Source organism: Canis lupus, chromosome 4 (assembly GCF_048164855.1).
Source record: "Canis lupus baileyi chromosome 4, mCanLup2.hap1, whole genome shotgun sequence".
Classification (NCBI taxonomy): domain Eukaryota; kingdom Metazoa; phylum Chordata; class Mammalia; order Carnivora; family Canidae; genus Canis; species Canis lupus.
The window spans coordinates 50,905,668-50,926,432 of record NC_132841.1 but is presented as its reverse complement, the minus strand read 5'-3'; the positions used below and the strand labels follow the sequence as shown (position 1 = coordinate 50,926,432).

General features: G+C 38.8%; 1 protein-coding gene across 2 annotated transcripts in view; it reads right to left on the bottom strand.

Moving 5' to 3' along the window:
- Window positions 1–1,276: 1,276 nt before the first annotated feature.
- ATP10B (ATPase phospholipid transporting 10B (putative)) overlaps window positions 1,277–20,765 on the bottom strand; it is a 331,154-nt gene continuing 311,665 nt past the window's right edge. The window contains exon 25 of one of the 2 annotated variants that reach the window (XR_012029896.1): window positions 1,277–3,238. Coding sequence is in view for 1 of the 2 variants with exons in the window: in XM_072824280.1 (XP_072680381.1) it covers window positions 3,233–3,238 (6 nt within the window). In the remaining variant the exon portion in view is untranslated. The remainder of the gene's footprint in view (window positions 3,239–20,765) is intronic. The other variant, XM_072824280.1, reaches the window with a different exon arrangement.

Below are 20,765 nucleotides of genomic sequence, written 5' to 3'. Positions count from 1 at the left end.
CTTTACTCTGAAGGTAGAGACAGAGGCACAGATTGACTACAGTATCTGCTTTGATGTCCTCACCAGTGCAGAATCTCTGCAGGGTAGTAGGGATGGAGCTGTATAACCTTGCTTTCACCACCACTGCTTGTTACATAGTTGCAAGGGGCAATTCACATGAATGCAGGCACTGCTATTAGACCCCACTGCTTGCCTCTGTGACCATAGCTGGGGAAGATTATTAGGGGGTTTGCAATCTCAGCAAGTAGGGAATTCCGCTCTGACCACTCTGGATGTGTTTTGGTATTTTAACAATTGACGTGATGTGGTAGATTGAATTTCCTCACATCTTTACTCTCTGCCATGTGACCCTGCAGTGCACTAGGGTGGAAGGAGTGTATTTCTCGATTCTATTGATGTTGGGTTTGGCCATGTGGTCTGTCTTGTCCACTGAGATGTGGACATAATCAATAGTTTGCCAGGATTTTCTGAGAAGCACATGGTCATATTGCCATTGTTCCTTTAGCCTAAGCTGAGAGTAAAGCCAATAGATTAGATGAAAACTGACCTGAAGCTGGAGCCAAATGTAGCTACCATAACACATGAAACAACCTGCTGCCCTGTGAGCAAGAAAATAAATGATTACTATTACAAGATGAGTTTTGGAATATTTTGTTATGCAGAAGTATTGAAGTAACAACTGTCTGTACATAGGGCCAACTTGCTGCATACTAGTATAAGTTAGTATTAAGTGTAAATGAAAAATTTGTTGTTACAGTTGTTAAATTGACTGCCTGAGAAAGCATCAAGGTAGAGAGGGAAGAGGCAAGAGCTAAGATTTATGGGCTGTGTGTTCAAAGACTATGAAGGGACAAATGAGGCGAGCCTGTTTGAAAGAACACCAGCATTCAGAGTAAGGCCTCCAGGCTTTTTGATGTATATTCTTCTTTGATTCCATTTGGGGTTCACAAATTCCCTCTTGTGAACACTCTCATGTCATCAATGGTATATTTACTGGTTTAGCCCTGCAGAACAATTTGGCAAAATATATCAAAGCATTAAGTGTGCATGTGATTTACCTTTGACTCTGCTATTCATCTTCAAGCCTGTATCTTAAGGGAATAATTGGGCAAGTGAGAAAGATGAAACAAGAATACTTTTTCCTTAATCTATAATGTTAAGAAATTGTTTATCCAACAATAGAGGATATTGGCTATCCTAGGTATCCAACAAAGAGGAATTACTTAAATTAATACATACTTAATGAGATACCATACAGTCTTGAAAATGTAAAATAATATTTACTGACAAAGATGTTTGTGATAGAGCAAATGAGATTAATGACCATATACTTATATCACATGTATATATGGGTACAGTCTTAATCATTTTTATGGGTTTTGACTATAAAATACTGATGCATACACACACATCATTGGAGACACATTCATTAGGATCTCTTGGGCAGTGCACTTTGCTAAAAATAAATGTTTTAGTTGGGGTAGGGGTATGAATCCTGAAAAACAATAAAAAAAAATCTTAACTAACAATTTTGTTGCTAATTTGCCCTGAATAGTAAAGGAGTATTTTGGAGGGAGGCAGGACCCAACAAAGCTGGACGTTAGGTATGGAAAGGGAAGAGAAACTATATTCATCCTTGGCCTCCCTCTTACCCTTCTCCTTGACTTCCCCCTTGCCTGACCCAAGCACAGCCTAGGAGGGACTATGAGAGGGCTGAGATCTAATTAGGGAAATTAGAAGTGGTTTTTGTGGAGTATGTGATGTAATCCCCCTCCATCTTTCCTCTGAATTCTGGAGTCTCATCTACATTGTTTTCTTTCTGTTTTATACCAGTGGCTTCTTTTGGGAGAGTTCAAAGTGGAGGTTGAGGGAACAGCTTGCAGAGTATGGAAAAATACACTCAAAATACTGACAGAAATTGTTGTGGGCAAAGGAATTTTTTTTCCTTTTGTTCCCTTGTTGTTGAGTTAAAAAATGTTAATTTGTATCTTAAAAAAAAGTCCTCTTGTTGCTTGGATAAACTCAAAAGAATTGATTTATCTGTTTGGGTTCCTCTCTTGAGACATGAGTCCTCTAGGGTATTTCCTCCCCAGAAGGCAGGGCTGGTGGTTGGTCCTCCATATCAGTTGCCATAGGTATGGGTGTTTTTCAACCATCATTACATGAGAGTTTGTTCATGATGCTCTTATAAAACTAGAATCTGGGGGTTTGGGTGCATACCAGATTCACTATTTTTTAGAGAGCAAAGTTGGAGAAGAGAAAGCCAAGACCAAATGCATTAACTTTTTACAAACTGTATTTCATTTATTTCTCACAACAGACTTTACCAGTTGAAAAAAACTGAAATTCAGAGAGGTTAATGACTTGTAAAAAGTCACACAGTAGATTTGATTTATCTAAAACCAATCTGATATCAAAGAGGTTTTTTTTTTTTTTTTTTTTTTGCCTTTGCTTTTATCTTTTTAATTCCAAGGGCCCATCTGGCTGGGGCTATTTAACCCATAGGGTAAAAAAAGTTTTACTTAAAATATGTCTCAGCCACTATTTTTTTTTCTTAGCAAGAAATAAGAGGAGAGTGATAACTGCACCTTGAGGGAATAAAGCTAGCAATTGTGGAAAAAATCCTTGGCAGTATTGGGATTCCTTGGACACTGAAATTGGTTGCCAAATACTGAATCAGACTTTTTTTTGCCTAAAGGTGAACTTAACTATAAGTTGAGGGATGAGAGTATAGACAGGATGATTTCTATAGCCCCTTGAAAGCTGTGTTTGGCAAAGAATGGTCTGAGAACACACATGAAAATTGTCTGGGGTGCTTCAGGGGGGATTTGCATTCTTAACAAATTGTCTTTATCATTTATGGTCCAGTCAGAGAAACTGCAGTTGAAGAGAAATTTAAGGCAAGCAATCAGTTATTATATTGGTATTCTGTTGTGGGGTAACAAAACAACCTAAAATGAGTAGCTTAAAAGAAAAATTGCTTATTGTTGCTCACCAGTCTACTGGCCAACTGGATCATTCTTCTGATCTTGACTGGGCTCCCTCCTGTGTCTGTAGTAGTTGTCAGGCCAGGTAGGTAGCTTGGATTCTGGGATCTGCTTATTGGCTGGGGTGCTTGGGTCCTCGTCCATGAGAGACAGGGGGTCCTCCTCCAGCTGATTAGCCCAGGCTCATTCACATGGCAAATGAGTGGGATTCCAAAAGGAAGCACACAAAGTCTTCAGGTCTGGAATCAGAACTGGAACAAAATTGCTTATACTAAAACTTGTTGACCCAAGTAGGAAGGCCAGCCCAGACTTATCTCTCAAGTTGACTCCGGTTTGGGATGGGAGGAGCTTTATAATTGGAAAGGAGAATAGTGAGGGATTAATTGAGACCATTTTACCAACACTTTACCATAGTTACAATGGTGTTAGGAAGGCTGGAGGAGCAAGTGAAAGAAAGGGTGTGCTAAGGATTAGAAAGGATCAGGAGAAATCATTTGATGAGGAAGCTGCTAGTCTGGAGCACATACAGGCAGTGCTGAGTCCTTGGAGGGAGGGTACCTTGCTGCTAATGGTACTTCTGGAATTGCTAAAGAAGTACCACCTATGCTCATGCTGGAATCAGAATGACTTCTCCTCTATGGCTGTCAGTGGTTTACATGAGCTGAACCTAACCAAATGCCCCTGGTAAGAAAACCTGGGACATCCAGCTTGGAGGCTTCTAGGCCCAACAGTATAGAATAGGGGATAGAAGGGAGAATGTGAGGCTTCAAGCAGATAAACAATTGCCATTCTCCTGTGGAATTCTCACCACATTAAACATTTTGAGACCTATTGCTATAATATTCTGTGATTCTAGAGGAATAGTGAAATGCAAGCCTCATTCCAGAGATAAACACTGGCTGAGTCAACTGAGGATTGGTATAGAATTCCTAGGGAATTATTCTTGCTGATTTTGACCTGTAAGTTGGTGGGCAATAGGGATGTGGGTAACATAACTAGCTTGAATGGATAAGACGTCAGATTTCAGCCCCATACATTATTATGTCAAAGGAGATTATCTGCATGGAGAAGCCATCAACATAAAAATCTTGATGTTTGCCATCTCATCCGTTGCTTGCCTGATGGTCCTAGCCATCAGCACAGAGTATCTGCCTGCAGGTGTACGTGAGTGGGGTATAGAGAGGCAGGCAATCAGAGCAAAAAAAAAGTGAGGATATTAATCAAATGGAGATGATTAGGCAAAAAGTCAGTCTGTTAAAGGTCGATAAAAAGACAACTCTGGATTCATTAGTGAGGAGAAGGAATTTGCAGGAGTATTGATAGAGAAATCCAGTAGTTTCCACGTAAGAGTCAGATAATGACTAACTACTACAGCTGTGGGGACACCTAAATAATGGGGCAAGGGGTGGGAAGGCAGAAGGCATTGTGACAAATAGTACAAGGATGACTCCACGACTAGGGAGTTTATAAAAATTATACACGGAACACAGAAGCCTAATTATGGATCCTGAAGATATTTAAATATGTAATGGACTGATCTGGCACAAATAGATTTTAAATATGCATTACTTTCTTGTAAAAAAAAACCTACTTAACAGTGATATTTATACTGGGGCTTAATCAATTAGTATGTGAAATTGGCCTGCAAATGTGAAAAAATATAGCTATATAAACCTAGCTCCTCAAGGCATTTCAGAAATGATCTACTTCTCCCCTCCTTGTGCATATGATAACACCAGTCCAGAAAGGTGGAGTGGCTGGTTTGAAGTCAAACAGCTGATTAAAGACAAAATCAATACCAGAAGTCAGCTTGCATGATTCCCAGCTGGGTGGGTTTCTATCCGTTTACCATAATTTGTACCTTGCATTTTGACAGAGGCCAGGTTCGTATCTAAATGAAACTTAAAGACTATGTTTTCTAGATTCATCAGACTCACCCATGGGTACTTGTTCAAAATATATCTGCCTGGACCCCAGCCTAAAACTTGAGAGGCAGAATTCTGGGGTAGAAGAACAAAGCCTTAGGAGCATATACCAAAAAACTTAAGCGTTTCTGATGAACCACCCTGTTTCCCTTGCCCAATTCTGTGTAAGGACGTAGTTTTAGGCATTGGTTGGCAGAAGAGAAAATTCTTTTCAGATGTCTACACACTTCCAGTTAGGCAAGGCTTTTGACTGAGTGATTTCCTGAGAGGTTCACATGTGGGACACTCTCAGAAATCTCCATGGATCCATTCTTTGAACTGAGAAGAGCAATATTGAAGGTGTAGCTTAGGCCATCAGGTTGGGTCCGCCAAGTATCTGCAGTCCAGGAAATTATACAACGATATCCAGGTCAGGACACCTCAAGTATTGATCCTCAAGTACCAGGCTGTTAGTGTTTACCTAAAGGTGAGGGCAAATTAAATTTACCTCATTATAATTATAATCAAGATTACCAATTATAATCAGGAGGGGAGCTAGGTCTAACAATAAGTGAGTTTCTCTAGTGCAGTATCTGTGGCTTCTAAAATAGTACCTGGAATATGTTAGGTGCTCAGTAAATATTTGCTGACTTAATGAATGAAAGCCAGCTCTTCATTGGGTGCCAATTATAAAATAGCTGTGCTTAGTGTATCTTGAGTTACAAAGTGTCCTCTTGTGGGAGTGTGGTTGGATTCTGCATGTAGTTGGGATTCATTCAGTAAAGCTCCATAGAGCCTAATGTATGATGATAAATCATAACCCTCCTAGGTGTGCAGAATCAATTTCACACCTCATCTGTTATCATGAGCAGATATGAGAAAGTCCCCTCATTGTGGTAATACATCAGCCCACATGTATAAAAAAAAATGCCTGAAGATCAGAAAAGGGAACACTGTTATAGTCCATGGTGCTTAATCAGCTACCCAGACATTGATGGATTTCAGGTGATATTTACATTTGAATCATGGCATCCAGGATGTCTCAAGCAGAACCCATAGTTTATGGACAGCAATGAGGCACTTTTAAAAAATTATCATCTGTTACTCAGAACCTAGATCTTTTTATAGAAATACTCTAAGCAGAAAAATGAGAAAAAACTGAGGATAAACTACTACCTAGGTGATAGTCTGGACGGTCGGAATTCCTCACCGTGTCCACGATTGACACCATGAACCACCACTAATCGAGTGTGTTCTCCTGCTGTACTTAGTCCAATCTCCTAATTTCTCAATCCAAGGCTCTAAGAAGTTACTGCAAGTTGGCCAGTTGGCATGTTGAACTGAGACTGACTATTGCTGATCTAGAGTTTGACTATTATTTCTCTAGAAAGCTAATACTAGTAGATAATAAGCTAAAGGGAAAAGAAAATGAAATAATAGGTTAGGAAATCATCTTGAATTAGGTAGTGGGTCTAATCTCTTGCTTCTGGGCAGGATAATATTTAAGCTATTGGCTAAAGATGATTGTCTCAATGACCGGGTTTCACCAACTGAGATTTTTGGGCCATATACATCAGAATCATTTTAATGCTAATGTAGGTGCTTGTGCCTCACTCAAGAGTTCTTGGATCAGAACCTCTGGGTTTGAAGCCAAGGACACTGCACTGGGACAAGTTTCCTTGGTGTGTCTTATTCATGCTTAAGTTGGTGAACCAATGCCTTATGGATACTTGGGTTTTAGTCTTACCTCTGCCCATTCACTTGCTGTGTGAATTTGGGCACATCCTTCACCTGAGCCTCAGTTTCCTTATTGAGGAATAATAACACCTATGCCATCTACTTCATAGGGCTCATTAGAGATTAAAAAAAACAAAAAACAGAAAACCTGAGGATTTTTTTTTTTTTTTAACCTGAGGATGTTTTGAAAGGGTGCTATAAAGATGGAACATGTTGGTGTCCACCTGTTAAACTTAGTGGGGTTTTGGGGAATTGGGATGGATTTTTGAACATTTATTCTAACTTTATTAGGAGTCCATGATCTACTAAAAACCAGAATGATAAAGGAGGAAAACCATTCTTCTGAAGAGACCATAGCAGTAGTTATAAACCATGTTTACAAATCAGACTCATCAGGGGAAATTTTAAAACTACCTAAGGCAGATCCCCAGCCCAGAGAGAGTTAAAGAAAATCCAGAAGTGAGGCTTGGGTCTCAGTAGCTCTTGTGGGAACTGTTCTGGCTTCCAGCCTTCCAGAATAACTGACCTGTTTGTCTCTCAAGCCTCTTGGCATTCCAGTATTCTTTCAACACATTTCTCTTTATCTAATTTACTTTGGCTCATGTCTGTTGCTTGCAGCTGGAAAACCTTAACCTGTATCTCATTAGCTAGTTAACCCCCCATAAGGACTGTTTACTTCTGGATCTTGAATGACTAGCGCAGTTTCTCACACACAGTGGAAATGAAAAGTTAACTTAAATAACTTGAGGGCTACCCAAGTGGTGGTCCTAACTGGTATAGATTAAATCTAGGTTTCTTCAAAGCAAAGATATAATTCACATAAAGTTCCTGGCATTTACATCATTTATATGTGGACGCTCAGGGAATAACTACTGTGGTGTTTTCTGAACACTGAGGAGATAAAAAGGTGGGTAAGGCTTAAGTGGATTTGCAGTAAATAAAATCTTATAAGAATGAAAGGAAATTCTTACTGGAAAACAAACAAAAAAAGTGCTCATTCATTTATGTGTTGTTTGTGACCTTTTCTGTGCTATGGTGGTAGAGTGAATAGTAGCAACTATATGGCTTGTAAAGGTTAAAATATTTACTATCTGGTTCTTTATGGATAAAGTTTGCTGTCTTGTAGTCTAATGGTATAAATTCAATATATGCATGTAGGCCCGTCTGGGTCAACTTTCCACCCCTTCTCTCTGCTCTGTATCTCAGGAGGCTGGTTGGTATAGTAGAGTCTATGGCAGCTATTCACTCATTGTGTGTCCTGGGATCCACCTCTTACCTGCATCACTGGTGATCTTCTGGAAAATTCTTGAGCCCTACCCCCCACCAAATGAGGCAGAAAACCAGAAATGGGGCCTGGGAATATTTGTCTTAACAGTTCTCAGGTGATCCTGACCTAAAAGAATGAGAACCACTAGTTTATAGCAATGAGTTCCCTTGCCCTTCAGCTTCTGGTGAATTTCTGTCAATGTAGGGCAGTGGCAAGAGATGGGAAGGGGGAAAGAGAGTAAGGTGAGGTCGTTATTTTCTGTCTCCCACTTTATGGGATTATTTCTTCAACTGGAACATCTCAGCTCCTGTAAGGCAGCCTTCTCTGTGTTGGGTTTTATTAGGTACAAATATTCCCTCTTCTTACTCCTTTCAGGCTTAGGAATGGTTATAGAAGCCATAGGGCTTTTGAGGGTGCTGAAAGCAGAAAAGATTTTGGGGGGACACCTGAGTACTCACCCTGCTTTGTCCCCATCCTGAGAATGTGGTCTTGTAACCACTAAGTTGAAAAGCCTGGGTAGAGAGATACCTTTAGATAAGTCTCATAATTCTTGAGTCTTCAAGAATGTTGATATAAGCCCAGACATAAAGGACAGTGATATGGTGGAAACATCTCTAGCCTCAGTATCTGTGTGGAGGAGTCCCCTGCGGCCACATGTCCTGTTTGGAAACTGGGAATTCAGGAATAATAGCCAACGTTTGCTGTGCCTTAACCTGTCAATGTGGTGAATTCTTGGTCAGATAAATTGGCTCCTTACCATGCTGAGAAAGCCTTTCTGATAGTCCAGACTAGAGTGCCTCCGCTGGGGTTCCCAGATCCTGCTGTGCTTCCCCCATCAGAACACTCAGCACATTGTACTGTGATTGCCTATCTGTGTCTGAGGCCCATGGGACCCTAGGCCATTTAGGGTGAAAAGGTACCATATTTGTTTTTATTTTTCCCACTGTTTAATTCCTAGAGCCTTTGCAAACCACCAGGCACATAGTAGATACTTGATTGTTTAGTAGATTAAATTGATTATCAGCATTCCTAGGGCAGAGGGTGGCAAGTGTAATAGAAGGAAGTTGGGGTCAGAAGGCCATTAAGCCTGACATAACATTGAATTTAATGAATGGGTGGAAGAGTGCTAGCCATCTAAGCAGATTCTGCTAGCAGAATAAGGGAATAATAAGCTTCAAATTGCATTGCCTATTTCCCTCTCGTAGAGCAATGGAGATGAATGGAAAAAAATTAGTGAAGTTACTGACAGGATGATAACCAGGATCTCCTCATGCTAGGAGCTGGGAGGTGACCAGGGGGTAGTCTCTGTTCCCAGCTTCTTTGATTTTTAGATCACTGTTGTTTTCCTGCTGAGGACAGAGTAAGTGATGTTCAAACCCAGTTGGTCCCAGGGTCTTTTTGTAAAGAAGAGGAGATCTTGGAGGGAGGGAGGGACAGAGGGAGAAAGGGAAAAGAAACAGCAAGCTGTATTCACTCATCCCAGTCCTTTGGAGGCAGGTGAGCAGCCTCACTTAGGGAACACTGATATTCAGAGTCTGAGTTTGGGCTTTGTTTTTGTTTTGTTTATTATTTATTTTTTGAGTAGAGTTGGTACATATTACATTAGATTCAGGTGTACAACATGATTCAACAAATTTATACATCATGCTATGCTCACCACAGGTGTAGCTACAATTTGTTACCATGAAACATTATTACAGTACCATTGACTATATTTCCTATGCTGTTATCTTTGATTTCTGTGATTTATTCATTCCATAACTGAAAGCCTATACCACCCAGTCCCCCATCCCTCTCCTCTCTGGCAACCGTCAGTTTCCTTTCTGTCTTGATATAATATTGCTGTTCATTTATTCATTTGTTTTTTAGATTCCATACATCAGTGAAATTGTGGTATTTGTCTTTTTCAGTCTGACTTATTGCACTTAGCATAATACTCTCTAGGTCCATCCATGTCACAAATGCAAAGTCTCATTTTTTTTTATGGCTGAGTAATATTCTCTTGTATGTATATTCCACATCTTTATTCATTCATCTACTGATGGACAGTTGGGTTGCTTCTCTACCTTGGCTATTGTAAATAATGCTGCAAATATCTTTCCCAGTTAGTGCTTTTGTTTTCTTTGGGTAAGTACCCAGTAAGGAATTATTGGATCATACATATTTCTATTTTTAAATTTTGAGAAAACTCCTTATCATCTCCCACAGTGGCTACACCAATTTATATGCCAATCAACAGTGCATGAGGATTCCTTTATTTCCACACCCTTGCCAATATTTGTGTTTTTCTTTTCTTTTTTACTCTAGCCATTTAGCATGTATAAGGTGATATATCATTGTAATTTTTTGACTTGCATTTCCCTGATAATTAGTGATGTTAAACATCTTTTCATGTATCTGGCCATCTGTATGTCTTCTTTGGAAAAATGTATATTCAAGTACCTTTGAGCATTTTTAAAAAAATCAGATATGTGTTTGTTTTTTGCTGTTGAGTTGTATAAGTTCTTTATATATTTTGGATATCATCCCCTTATTTGAAAACGTCTTCTCCTATTTAGTAGATTGTCTTTTTTGTTTTGTTTATGGTTTCCTTTATCATGTCATAGCTTTTTATTTTGGTGTAGTTCCAATAGTTTATTTTTGCTTTTGTTTCCCTTGCCTTAGGAGCTATATCTAGAAAAATGTTGCTATGGCCAATGTAAAAGAAAAAATTACTGCCTATGTTATTTTCTAAAACTTTTATGCTTTCAGGTCTCATATTTAGGTCTTGAATCCACTTAGAGTTTATTTTTGTTTGTGGTGTAAAAAAGTGATGCAATTTCATTGTTTTGCCATGTGGCTGTCTAGTTTTCCCAGCACCATTTATTGAAGAGATTATCTTTTCCCCATTGTACATTCTTGCCTCCTTTCTCATGGATTAATTAACCATATAAACGTGGGTTACTTTCTGGGCTTTGTCTTCCATCTATGTGTCTTTTTTTGTGCCCATACTATACTGTTTTGATTACTATAGCTTTGTTAGTGCAGTTTGAGATCTGGGAGCATGACACTTCCAGCTTTTTTTTTTTTCCCACTCAAGATTGCTCTGACTATTCAGGGTCTTTTGTGGTTCCAAACAAATTTTAGGATTATTAGTTCTGGTTCTTCACAAAATGCTATTGGTATATGGTAGGGCTTGCACTGAATCTGTAGACTGCTTTGGGTAGTAGGGGCGTTTTAACAATATTCCTCTACTCCATGAACATGGTATACTTTTCCATTTATTTGCACTCTCTTCAATTTCTTTCATCAAAGTCTTAGTTTTCAGAGTACAGGTCTTTCACCCCCTTGGTCAATCTTATTCCTAGGCATTTTTTTTTTTGATGCAATTGTAAGTAGGATTATTTTCTTAATTTCTCTTTTTTTTGCTGCTTTATTAGTGTATAAGAAATGATAGATTTCTGTGTATTAATTTTGTTTTCTGAAATCTTACTGAATTCATTTATTTGGTAAATAAGTTTTTGGTAGAGTCATTAGGGTTTTCTTTATATAGTATCAAGTCAGCTGCAAATAGTGACAGTTTTACTTCTTCCTTATCTGTTGGGATGTCTTCTTTTTCTTCTCTGATTGCTGAGGCTAGGATTCCAGTACTACATTGGTTAGTAGTGGTAGGAGTGGGCATCCTTGCCTTGTTCCTGATGTTAGAGGAGAAACCTTAAGTTTTTTGCTTTTGAGTATGATGTTAGCTGTGAGTTTGTCATATATAGCCTTTATTATGTTGAAGCATGTGCCAGGTATACCCATTTTGTTGAGAGTTTTTGTCAGGAATGGACGCTGAATTTTGTCAAAAGTTTTTTCCTGCATTTACTATGATGATTATTTAATTTTTATCCTTAATTTTGTTAATGTGATGTATCATGTTAGTTGATTTGCAATAAATTCCACTTGATCATGGTAAATAATCCTTTTAATGTATTATTGAATTTAGCTTGCTAATATTTTTTGAGAATTTTTGCATGTGTTTCATCAGGGATACTAGCCTATAATTTTCCTTCCTTCCTTCCTTCCTTCCTTCCTTCCTTCCTTCCTTCCTTCCTTCCTTCCTTTTTTTGTAGTATCTTTATCTGGTTTTGAGATCAGGGCAATGCTGGCCTCATAGAATGATTTTGGAAGGCTTTCTCTTCAATTTTGTGGGAATAGTTTGAGAAAGATAAATATTAACTCTAAATGTTTGGTAGAATTTACCTGTAAAGCCATCTGGTCCTGGACTTTTGTTTGTTGGTAATTTTTGGATTACTGATTCAATTTCATTACTAGTAATTGGTCTGTCCAGATTTTCTAGTTCTTCCTGATTCAGTCTTGGAAGCTTGTTTGTTTCAAGGAATTTATCCATCTTTTATAGGCCTATTTGTTGAGATAAGTTTTTGTAGTAGTCTCTTATAAGCCTTTATATTTCTCTGGTGTTGGTCATAACCTCTCCCCTTTGATTTAAAAAAGATTGTACTAGAATGTACATGAGAGTGAGCATTCATGTGAGTAGGTGGAGAGACAGAGGGAGAGGGAGAGAGAGAATCATAAGCAGGTTCCATCCCCAGAGTGGAGCCTGAGGCAGGGCTTGAGCTTACCACTCTGAGATCATGACCTGAGCTGAAATCAAGAATCAGATTCTTAACTGACTGAGCTACCCAGGCAACTCTTTCCCTTTAATTTATGATTTTCTTTGAGTCCTCTCTTTTTTTTCCCTTGGAGTCTAGCTAAAATTTTATCAGTTTTGTTGATGTTTTCAAAGGACAAGCTCTTAGTTTCAATGAAGTTTTCTTTTTTCTTAGTTTTGATTTTATTTATTTTCACTCTGATCTTTATTATTTCCTTCCTTTTACTAACTTTGAACTTTGTTCTTCTTTTCCTAATTCTTTTAGGTATAAGGTTAGATTGATAGATTTTTCTTGTTTCTTGAAGTAGTCCTGTTTTGCTATAAACTGCCCTTTTAGAACTGCTTTTGCAATATCTTAAAGATTTTTGAATGCTATGTTCCCATTTCTTTTGTCTCCATGTATTTTTTGATTTCTTCCTTGACCCATAGCATGTTGTTTTTGTGTTTTTTTTTCCTTCTGTTTTTATCTTGTAATTGATTTATGGTTTCACACCATTGTTGGAAAAGTTGCTTGATATGATTTCTATCTTCTTAAATTGGTTGAGATTGTTTTGTGGCCTAATGTAATCTACTCTGGAGAATGTTCCATGTACACTTAAAAATAATGTGTGTTCTGTTGTTCTCTGGATAGAATGTTCTGTATGTATTTGTTAAATCCATCTGCTCTAATGTGTCATTTGAAGCTACTGCTTCCTTATTGATTTTCTGTCTGGATGATCTATTCATTGATGTAAGTGGGATGTTAAAGTCCCCTACTATTAGCATATTACTGTCAATTTCTCTCTTTGTTAATAATTGCTTTATATATTTAGATGCTTCTCTGTTGGGTGCATACATACTTATAATTGTTAAATTCTCTTATTGGATTGATCCCTTTATCATACTGCCCTTCTTAGTCTCTTGTTATAATAGTCTTTGTTTTAAAGTCTATTTCTGATTTACCTTTTTTGCTTTCATTTGCATAGAATATTTTTTTCTATTCCTTTACTTTAAAGTCTATATGTGTGTTTAGGTCTGAAGTAAGTCTCTTGTAAGCAGTATATATTTAGGTGGGTGGTTGTGTGCATGTGTGTGTGTGTGTGTGTTTTTAATCCATTTCGTACTTATATGTCTTTTGATTGAAGCATTTAGCCCATTTACATTTAAAGTAGTTATAAATAGGTATGTACTTACTGCCATTTTGTTAATTGTTTTCTTGTTGTTTTTGTAGTTATTCTCTGTTCCTTCTACTCTCTTGTGATTTGATGGCTTTCTTCAGTGTTATGCTTGAATTTCTTTCTCTTTATTTTTTTTAATATATCTAATACAGATTTGTGGTTATTATGAAGTTCATATATAACACTGTGTATATAGCAGTGTATTTTAAGTTGATGATCACTTAAGTTTTATTACATTCTAAAAGTGCTATATTTTTAATCCCCCCCATCTTTTTATGAATGTGATGGCACATTTTAATATTACTTTGTGTTTCCCTTTAATTATTATAGATATAATTTTACTACTTTTTTTCCTTCAGCCTTCATACTAGCTTTATAAGTGATTGATCTACTTGCCTTAGTATAGGTTTGTTTCTATCAGCTAAATTTTCTCTCTCATAATTTTCTTCTAGTTGTTTTCTGCCTAAAAGAGTTTTTTTTTTTTTTTTTTTTTTAACATTTAATGTAATCCTGGGTTAGTGGCAACAAACCTTTTCAAGTTTTGTCTGGGAAAATTGATATCTTTCTTTTTAAATTCTGAATGTTAACTTTGCTGGGTAGACGTTTCTTGGTTGTAGGTTTTTTCCTTTTAGTACTTTAAGGCTTGCAAGTTTTTGCTAAAAAAAAATCAATAGTTGTTTCCTGTACATAACTGGTCATATTTCTCTTGTTGCTTTTAAGATTACTCATCTTAAAATTTTTACATTTAAATCATTATGTGTCTTGGTGTGAACACCTTTGGGTTCATCTTGTTTGGTTGTTTGGGCTCTCTTTGATTCCTGGACCTGGATGCCTATTTCTTTCCCCAGGTAGGGAAGATTTCATTTATTATTTCTTTAACTAATTTTCTGCCCCTATTTCTCTCTTCTTCTGGAATCCCTATAATGTGAATGTTCGTACACTTGATGTTGTCCCAGAGGTCCCTTAATCTAGCCTTATTTTTTTTTTCTTTTTGTAGTTCAGTTTGGATAATTTCCATTATCCTGTCTTCCAGATCACTGATCCTTTCTTTTGCATTCTCTAACCTGCTGTTGATTCTTGTTAGTGTATTTTTCATTTCAGCTATTGTATTCTTCAGCTCTGGTTGCTTCTTCTTCTTCTTCTTCTTCTTCTTCTTCTTCTTTCTTCTTCTTCTACTTCTTCTTCTTTTTAACATTTTCTTTCTTGAAGTTCTCATTGAGTTTATCCACTTTTCTCCCAAGTTCAGTCAGCATCGTTATTACTATTACTTTGAACTGTTTATCAGGTAGATTGCTTAGCTCCATTGCAACTAGTGCCTTTTATATGATTTTATCTTGTTCTTTCATATAGAACATATTCCTTTGTCTCATTTTCTCTGTTTCTATGTATTAGGTAGGTCAGCTGTTTCTCCTGGTCTTGAAGGTAGTGGCTTAATGTAGAAAGTGTCCTGTGGGGCCCAGAAACGCAAGCCCTCTTGGTCATCAGAACCAGGTGCTCCAGGCCCCCCCCTGTGTGGACTGCATGTGTCCTCCTGTTATGACTGGGTTATAAGTGATGCAAGCACAATAGTGGGGATGACTGGCTGAGAGGCATGCTGTAGCTATTGCAGATATATTGGTGGGTGGGCTGGCTCCACCTTTCTTGGGGCAGGAGTTACTTTGGAGGTGTGTGGTCCTGACCAAGGCTGCCTACTGGGTGTTATAGGGTGAGAGCTGCTTTGGAGGGGTGCTTCCTAGGGAAGATGTTTTGGGTGGGGCTGGTCCACATGGGAACACTGAGGCACACTGACTAGTGCTCAAGAAATAGAGAGTGTCAGAACTGGTACCCACCAACATTGGCCAGTTAGGCTGAAGGAGGGCAAGAAAATGTGGTTCTGTTCCCAGAAAAAGTTCCCATAGATCCCTGGCCCTCTGGGGTGCCTAAATTAGTGTCCTAAAATTAGTCAAGAAATCTCCTTACCATATGGCCCAGGGATTTTTGAACTGTTGTCTCTGCTGGATCTGGAGTAAGTGAGATTATGTGTGTGCCCTTTAAGAGTGGAGTCTCAGTTTACTATAGCCCTCTGGCTTTCCCAGAGTTGAGTTTCACAGATTTTCAAAGCCAAATGTCATGGGAGCTCATCTTCTTGGTACAGATCCCTGGGGCAGGGAGTGTTCAATGTGGTGCTTGAATCCTTAATTCTCAGGGAGGACCTCCACATCTGTGACCTCCCTCCTGCTTATGGTTTGCTATGCCAGGGGTTCAATTCCTGACCAGACCATATCTCTGCCCCTCCTACCCTTCTTGATGTTTTTTTCTCCCTTTTTATCTTTAAGTGTGGAAAAGCTGTTTTGTTAGTCTTCAGGTCATTCTCAGGGAGAGTTGCTTTATAAATAGTCGCTACCTTTGTGTATCAATGGAAGAGGTGAGTTCTAGATCTTCCTACTCCACCATATTCCCCCTTGCTCTCTATTTCTGAGCCTTTCTGAGGTCCTTTGGCAGGCATTGCCTGGATTTAGTTTCTCACTCTATAGGTCCTTTGCAGAGAGAGGGGAGCTGATATCTATTTATCACTCCTTCATTTTCCATTTTCTTAAGTTTTGTTGACCCCTTTTGTACCTATTTCTTTCCCTCTTTTATTGTTCTTGAGGTTTTAGACCTTTCTCTTTGCCTAACTCCTATTCCAGTGGGATTTTAGAAGAGAATGGAGAAAAATGTGTATATTATTCCACTATGTTTAACTGGAAGTTGAGCTGATGGTTTCTTTTTATGTTTCAAAAGTTAACTTTGTCTACTATTATTGGTTATTTGGGTTTGCCAGACTTTCATTAACTAGGGTCATTTGATTTCATGTTGGTAAACCCACAGAGATTTTTTTAGATTTCAGAATTTGTCTTTAGAAAATATTTTTCAAGAAGCTGATATCTTCCCATGTTCAAAGCTTGGATGAGTGAGCAATGCATCCATTTAAGAGAAGAGATAAAAGTCTGATCAATTTGGACTTAGCAGCTTGAACCCGGGGGCCTTCTATTTACCCAGAAATCTGCCATAGGATATGGCTGAGCTATATTAGTTATTATAAAAGCTGGGTGCCTGAGAGGCTCACTAGGTTAAGTGTCTGCCGAATATTAGTTATTATAAAAGCTGGGTGCCTGAGAGGCTCAGTAGGTTAAGTGTCTGCCTTCAGCTCAGGTCATGATCCCAGGGTCTTTGGATCAAGTCCCAAGTCAGGTTCCTGCTCAATGGGGAATCTGCTTCTCCCTTTCTTTCTGCCCCTACACCTTGCTCATGCTCTCTCTCTCTGTCTCAGATAACATCTCTAAAAAAATAAAGCTTACATATCCTCAAAGTCATAGTTGTCAGGTTTCCTGTGTTTTGCATTTATGTATCTACAGTCATTAGTATCATCTCTGGGTGTTTTCTCTGCTTTGCTGAAATTCCATGTTAAACTGCTTTTGTCTATGTCTCAAATCTCTTTGGCCATTTAAAATATACAGCTGCTTCTGTACACATGGTGAGTTCCTTGTATCATTTCAGTTCTTACTACTTCATAGACTCTTATTGTCCATGAAAGGTTTTAGAGATTATCTAGTGGCTTCAAACTTGTATTTTACAGATTAAAAAACACATTTTTTCATTTTTAAAAGACTTTCTTTCTTTCTTTCTTTTCTTTCTTTCTTTCTTTATTTACAGAGCAGCATGAGCAGGGGGAGGGGGAGAGGAAGATAAAATTTTAAGCAGACTCCTGGTCTTGATCTTATGACCCTGAGATCATGACCTAAGCTGAAATCAAGAGTTGGACACTTAAGCAGCTGAGTCACCTGGTACTCCTAACATAATTTTTTAAAAACAAAATCTTAGGGAAAAGGTTGGCATGTGAAACAGGTAGGATGTGGGCTATTCTGGATAATGTAGGGAAGGGAATTTGACCACCTCTACCCCAGGGAGATAATTTAAACACCACTGACCCTTTTTAACTCTCATTTTAAACATAAGAGACTGAGTCGCTGAGAGGGAAAGAATTTGCACAAGGTCATATAGTGGATTAGTCCCAGATTTGAATCAAGGCTTCCTTATATTGTACCAGTTGCTCTAGATCCACAAATAATGACACTTGAAGGGTATGGAGACTCTAAAGTTAGTGGTCAAACAGTGGCTGCCTCCTATTAGCTGGACTACCCCCTCTGTCAGAGTCTTACAACCCCCTGCTCCATCTGAAAAATTACAAATAATAATTCTTATTGAAATGGCTTCCTTCTTGCCCCAGTACTTGTGTTTGCTGGCTTGTTAATTGTAGTTTGTAAGACCTAGTTTAGTTTCAGAGACCTAGTGATGACCGCTATCATGCTGGGCTCCTTTGCTGTTCAATAGATGCTAATAAACCATAATCTGCCATCCTAACAGTTACTGCTGCCTGAACCAAAATGCAAGGGCAAAGATTACTTTGGTTGGAATTGGATTTGAAAAGGCTGAAAGAACAGGCTTTGAGTGCGCAGTGGAAATGCCAGTTGAATATTAATTATAGCAGCACTGCTGGTCTGCGGAAGGTACAATGGTTCAGCAATGAATGCTAGAAAGGAATGATCGAATGCTGACAAGATGCTTCTGCGTGTGGAATCCGAGAGTGTGGCTTCAAACAGAGTCCAGAGAGCCTCAGGTGGTTTTCTGCAGCTTTCCTGGTGTTCAGAGAGGTCTTTCTGGCCTTCTAATTTGCTCTTTTTATTTACTTCTCAGAATCACCAGGATGACTTGGCCAGGAGCTATCTTACAGGCAGGTTTTAATTAGTGGCTTGGGGATTCAGAAAGTGGCAGTGAGGTAGATGGGGGGGTTCCACAACCTCTCTGCCCCACTGATTATTTCCCACATTTTAGGAATGAAATACTGTCTATAGTACCCAGACACATAATTACAACTAGTCTCTTTACTTGGTGGGTATCTACACACAAATGCACAGAGCATTAATAGTATGGGGTGGGGGTGGGTGGGCATAGTGCTTATGGATGTACCTAGCCATAGGCAAATAATAATTTCCATATATCTCAACCCCTGGCAAACTTTTAAATTATGTATATTGAATAATTTCCTACAGATCTAACTGCCTGATAGATTGTGTGACTAATTGTTTCTTTCTACTTAAAATGGGAGCCTCCTGGTAGGCTGTATGTTTTGGTGCAATTATGTTGCCCAAACCAAGACTGAGGCCATTTTAACCCCCTGAGGAGTGTGCTAATTGTCCTGAAGTATGTTGCCTGGTGTGTGCCTCATTGCTGTAGTGGTTTTAATGGAACTTCTAATTAAAAATAAGAAGAGAGGCAGGCCTGGGTGCATCCCTCCCACATCAGGGGTTCAGGCAGAGCCCCTTTGAGCATGGCAATGTGAGCCTTCCCATAGTGGGAGCCAGCTGGGGCAGAAATTAATGTGCTTCTGGGATGGTTTGTCTACTAGGCACAGCACAGGCTGTTGGAGCTGTAATTAGAGCTAGGCCAATGTCATCACGTCTTCCAGGGTGCCAATCCTTCTCCCAGACTCTGTGTAAATGTTTGGAGGGTATGCTCATGGAAAAGCTGGGTGGAAAGGAGGCTAGAAAGCTTATGTGGCTGGTGGTACAGATTGAGACCCCAGTGGAGTCTGGGACACAAAACTGCAAAATTATACGATGTAATGTTTACTAAACACCAGGCTGCCCTTGATGTTAACTAGACTGGGCTAAGAATCTTATCTGAGTTTGGAATAATATTTCTGCCTCTTATTAATAGTGCATTTTTGGGGATGGTGGTGAATGGGTGGCTCAGTTGGTTAAGCATCTGATTCTTGATTTCAGCTCAGGTCTTAATCTCAGGGCCATGAGTTCAAGCCTCATGCTAGGTATAGAGCCTACTTAAAAAAAATAGTGCATCTTTGTATAAGCTACCTTCTTTTCTGAGTCTCAGTTTGTTTACCTGTAAAATGGGGATAAAAATACCAATTGAAATTGTGATGGTATTTTGGTGTCATCATAGACCTAGAACACAGGAATGTCTGCATCTCAAATGGAAAATCTTCCCTCTGTGGGCTTCTGCTTTCCCATTGCTCTACTTACTTTTACTATTACTACCAGAAACATTAGCAGAATGGAAACAAAAATAATTTATTTATAACTGAACCCAATGGCCCAAAGTAGAAGAGGGAAGAGGGAACAAAAAAGCTATTGATTTTCCTTGTGAAGGTGAGACTTAGCTTAGTTGTGCTGTTTGACCTCCTAGAAGGAGGAAATGGAAGAGAGAAGAGCCCAGAATGCGTCTGAAGCTGTTTTAAGATGAAGCCCTCAAGAACTACTGATTTTTTTTTTCCTGGAACATTGACCATTGGATCATCCTCTGGTCTTTGCCTTTTGGGAAAGAGAAGAGGTGGGAGGGTGAGGCAGAGACCTTCTGGTATGGGAAGAAGCAGAGAAAATGTCTCTCCCTACCTCTGCCTCCTGGATTTGTAGTTAGAAGTAAATGAAAGCACATTCTTATGAGCCAATTCACTACTATCATTGGCCAAGGCTTGGTTCTAGCCCTAGGGTGAATCATTTAGGACTTGTCACTTCAGGCTTTGTCATTCTAACAGGAATTATTAAAAAAAAAAAAAAAAAGAACAAGAAAGTAAAGACCTGAGTAACAAGAAATGTCTGTATTGAGTTCTGTAAGTCACATGCAGAGAGCTTTGGGAGTTCAGGGACTAGGGACAGCTTTATGGAAGAAGTGGTCTTTAGAGGGTTTAATTTGAGATTCAGGCTCTGAGCAGACATTTTAGGTAGAGGAGATGGCTCAACCAAAGGCACAGAGGTTGGAAAGTATACAATGTATTTATAATGGTAAGAAATTAGGTTCCCTTGAACATGGGCTCCGAGCCTGGCAAGATAAGGTCTGGTGATAGGGGTCCAGTGTATACCTGACTCAGGAATTGGGGTATAAATAGAACACACAGCTTTTGCTTATTTCCGTTGGGAATTATCTTAATATCCTTCAGATTTCTTCCCTATCACCTGCTTATTTTTCTTGCTCTCCATCCCCAAGCTGTATTTGTGATTTGCTAATGCTTAGCCTGTCAGCAGGTCTTCAATTGACTTGCTAGTG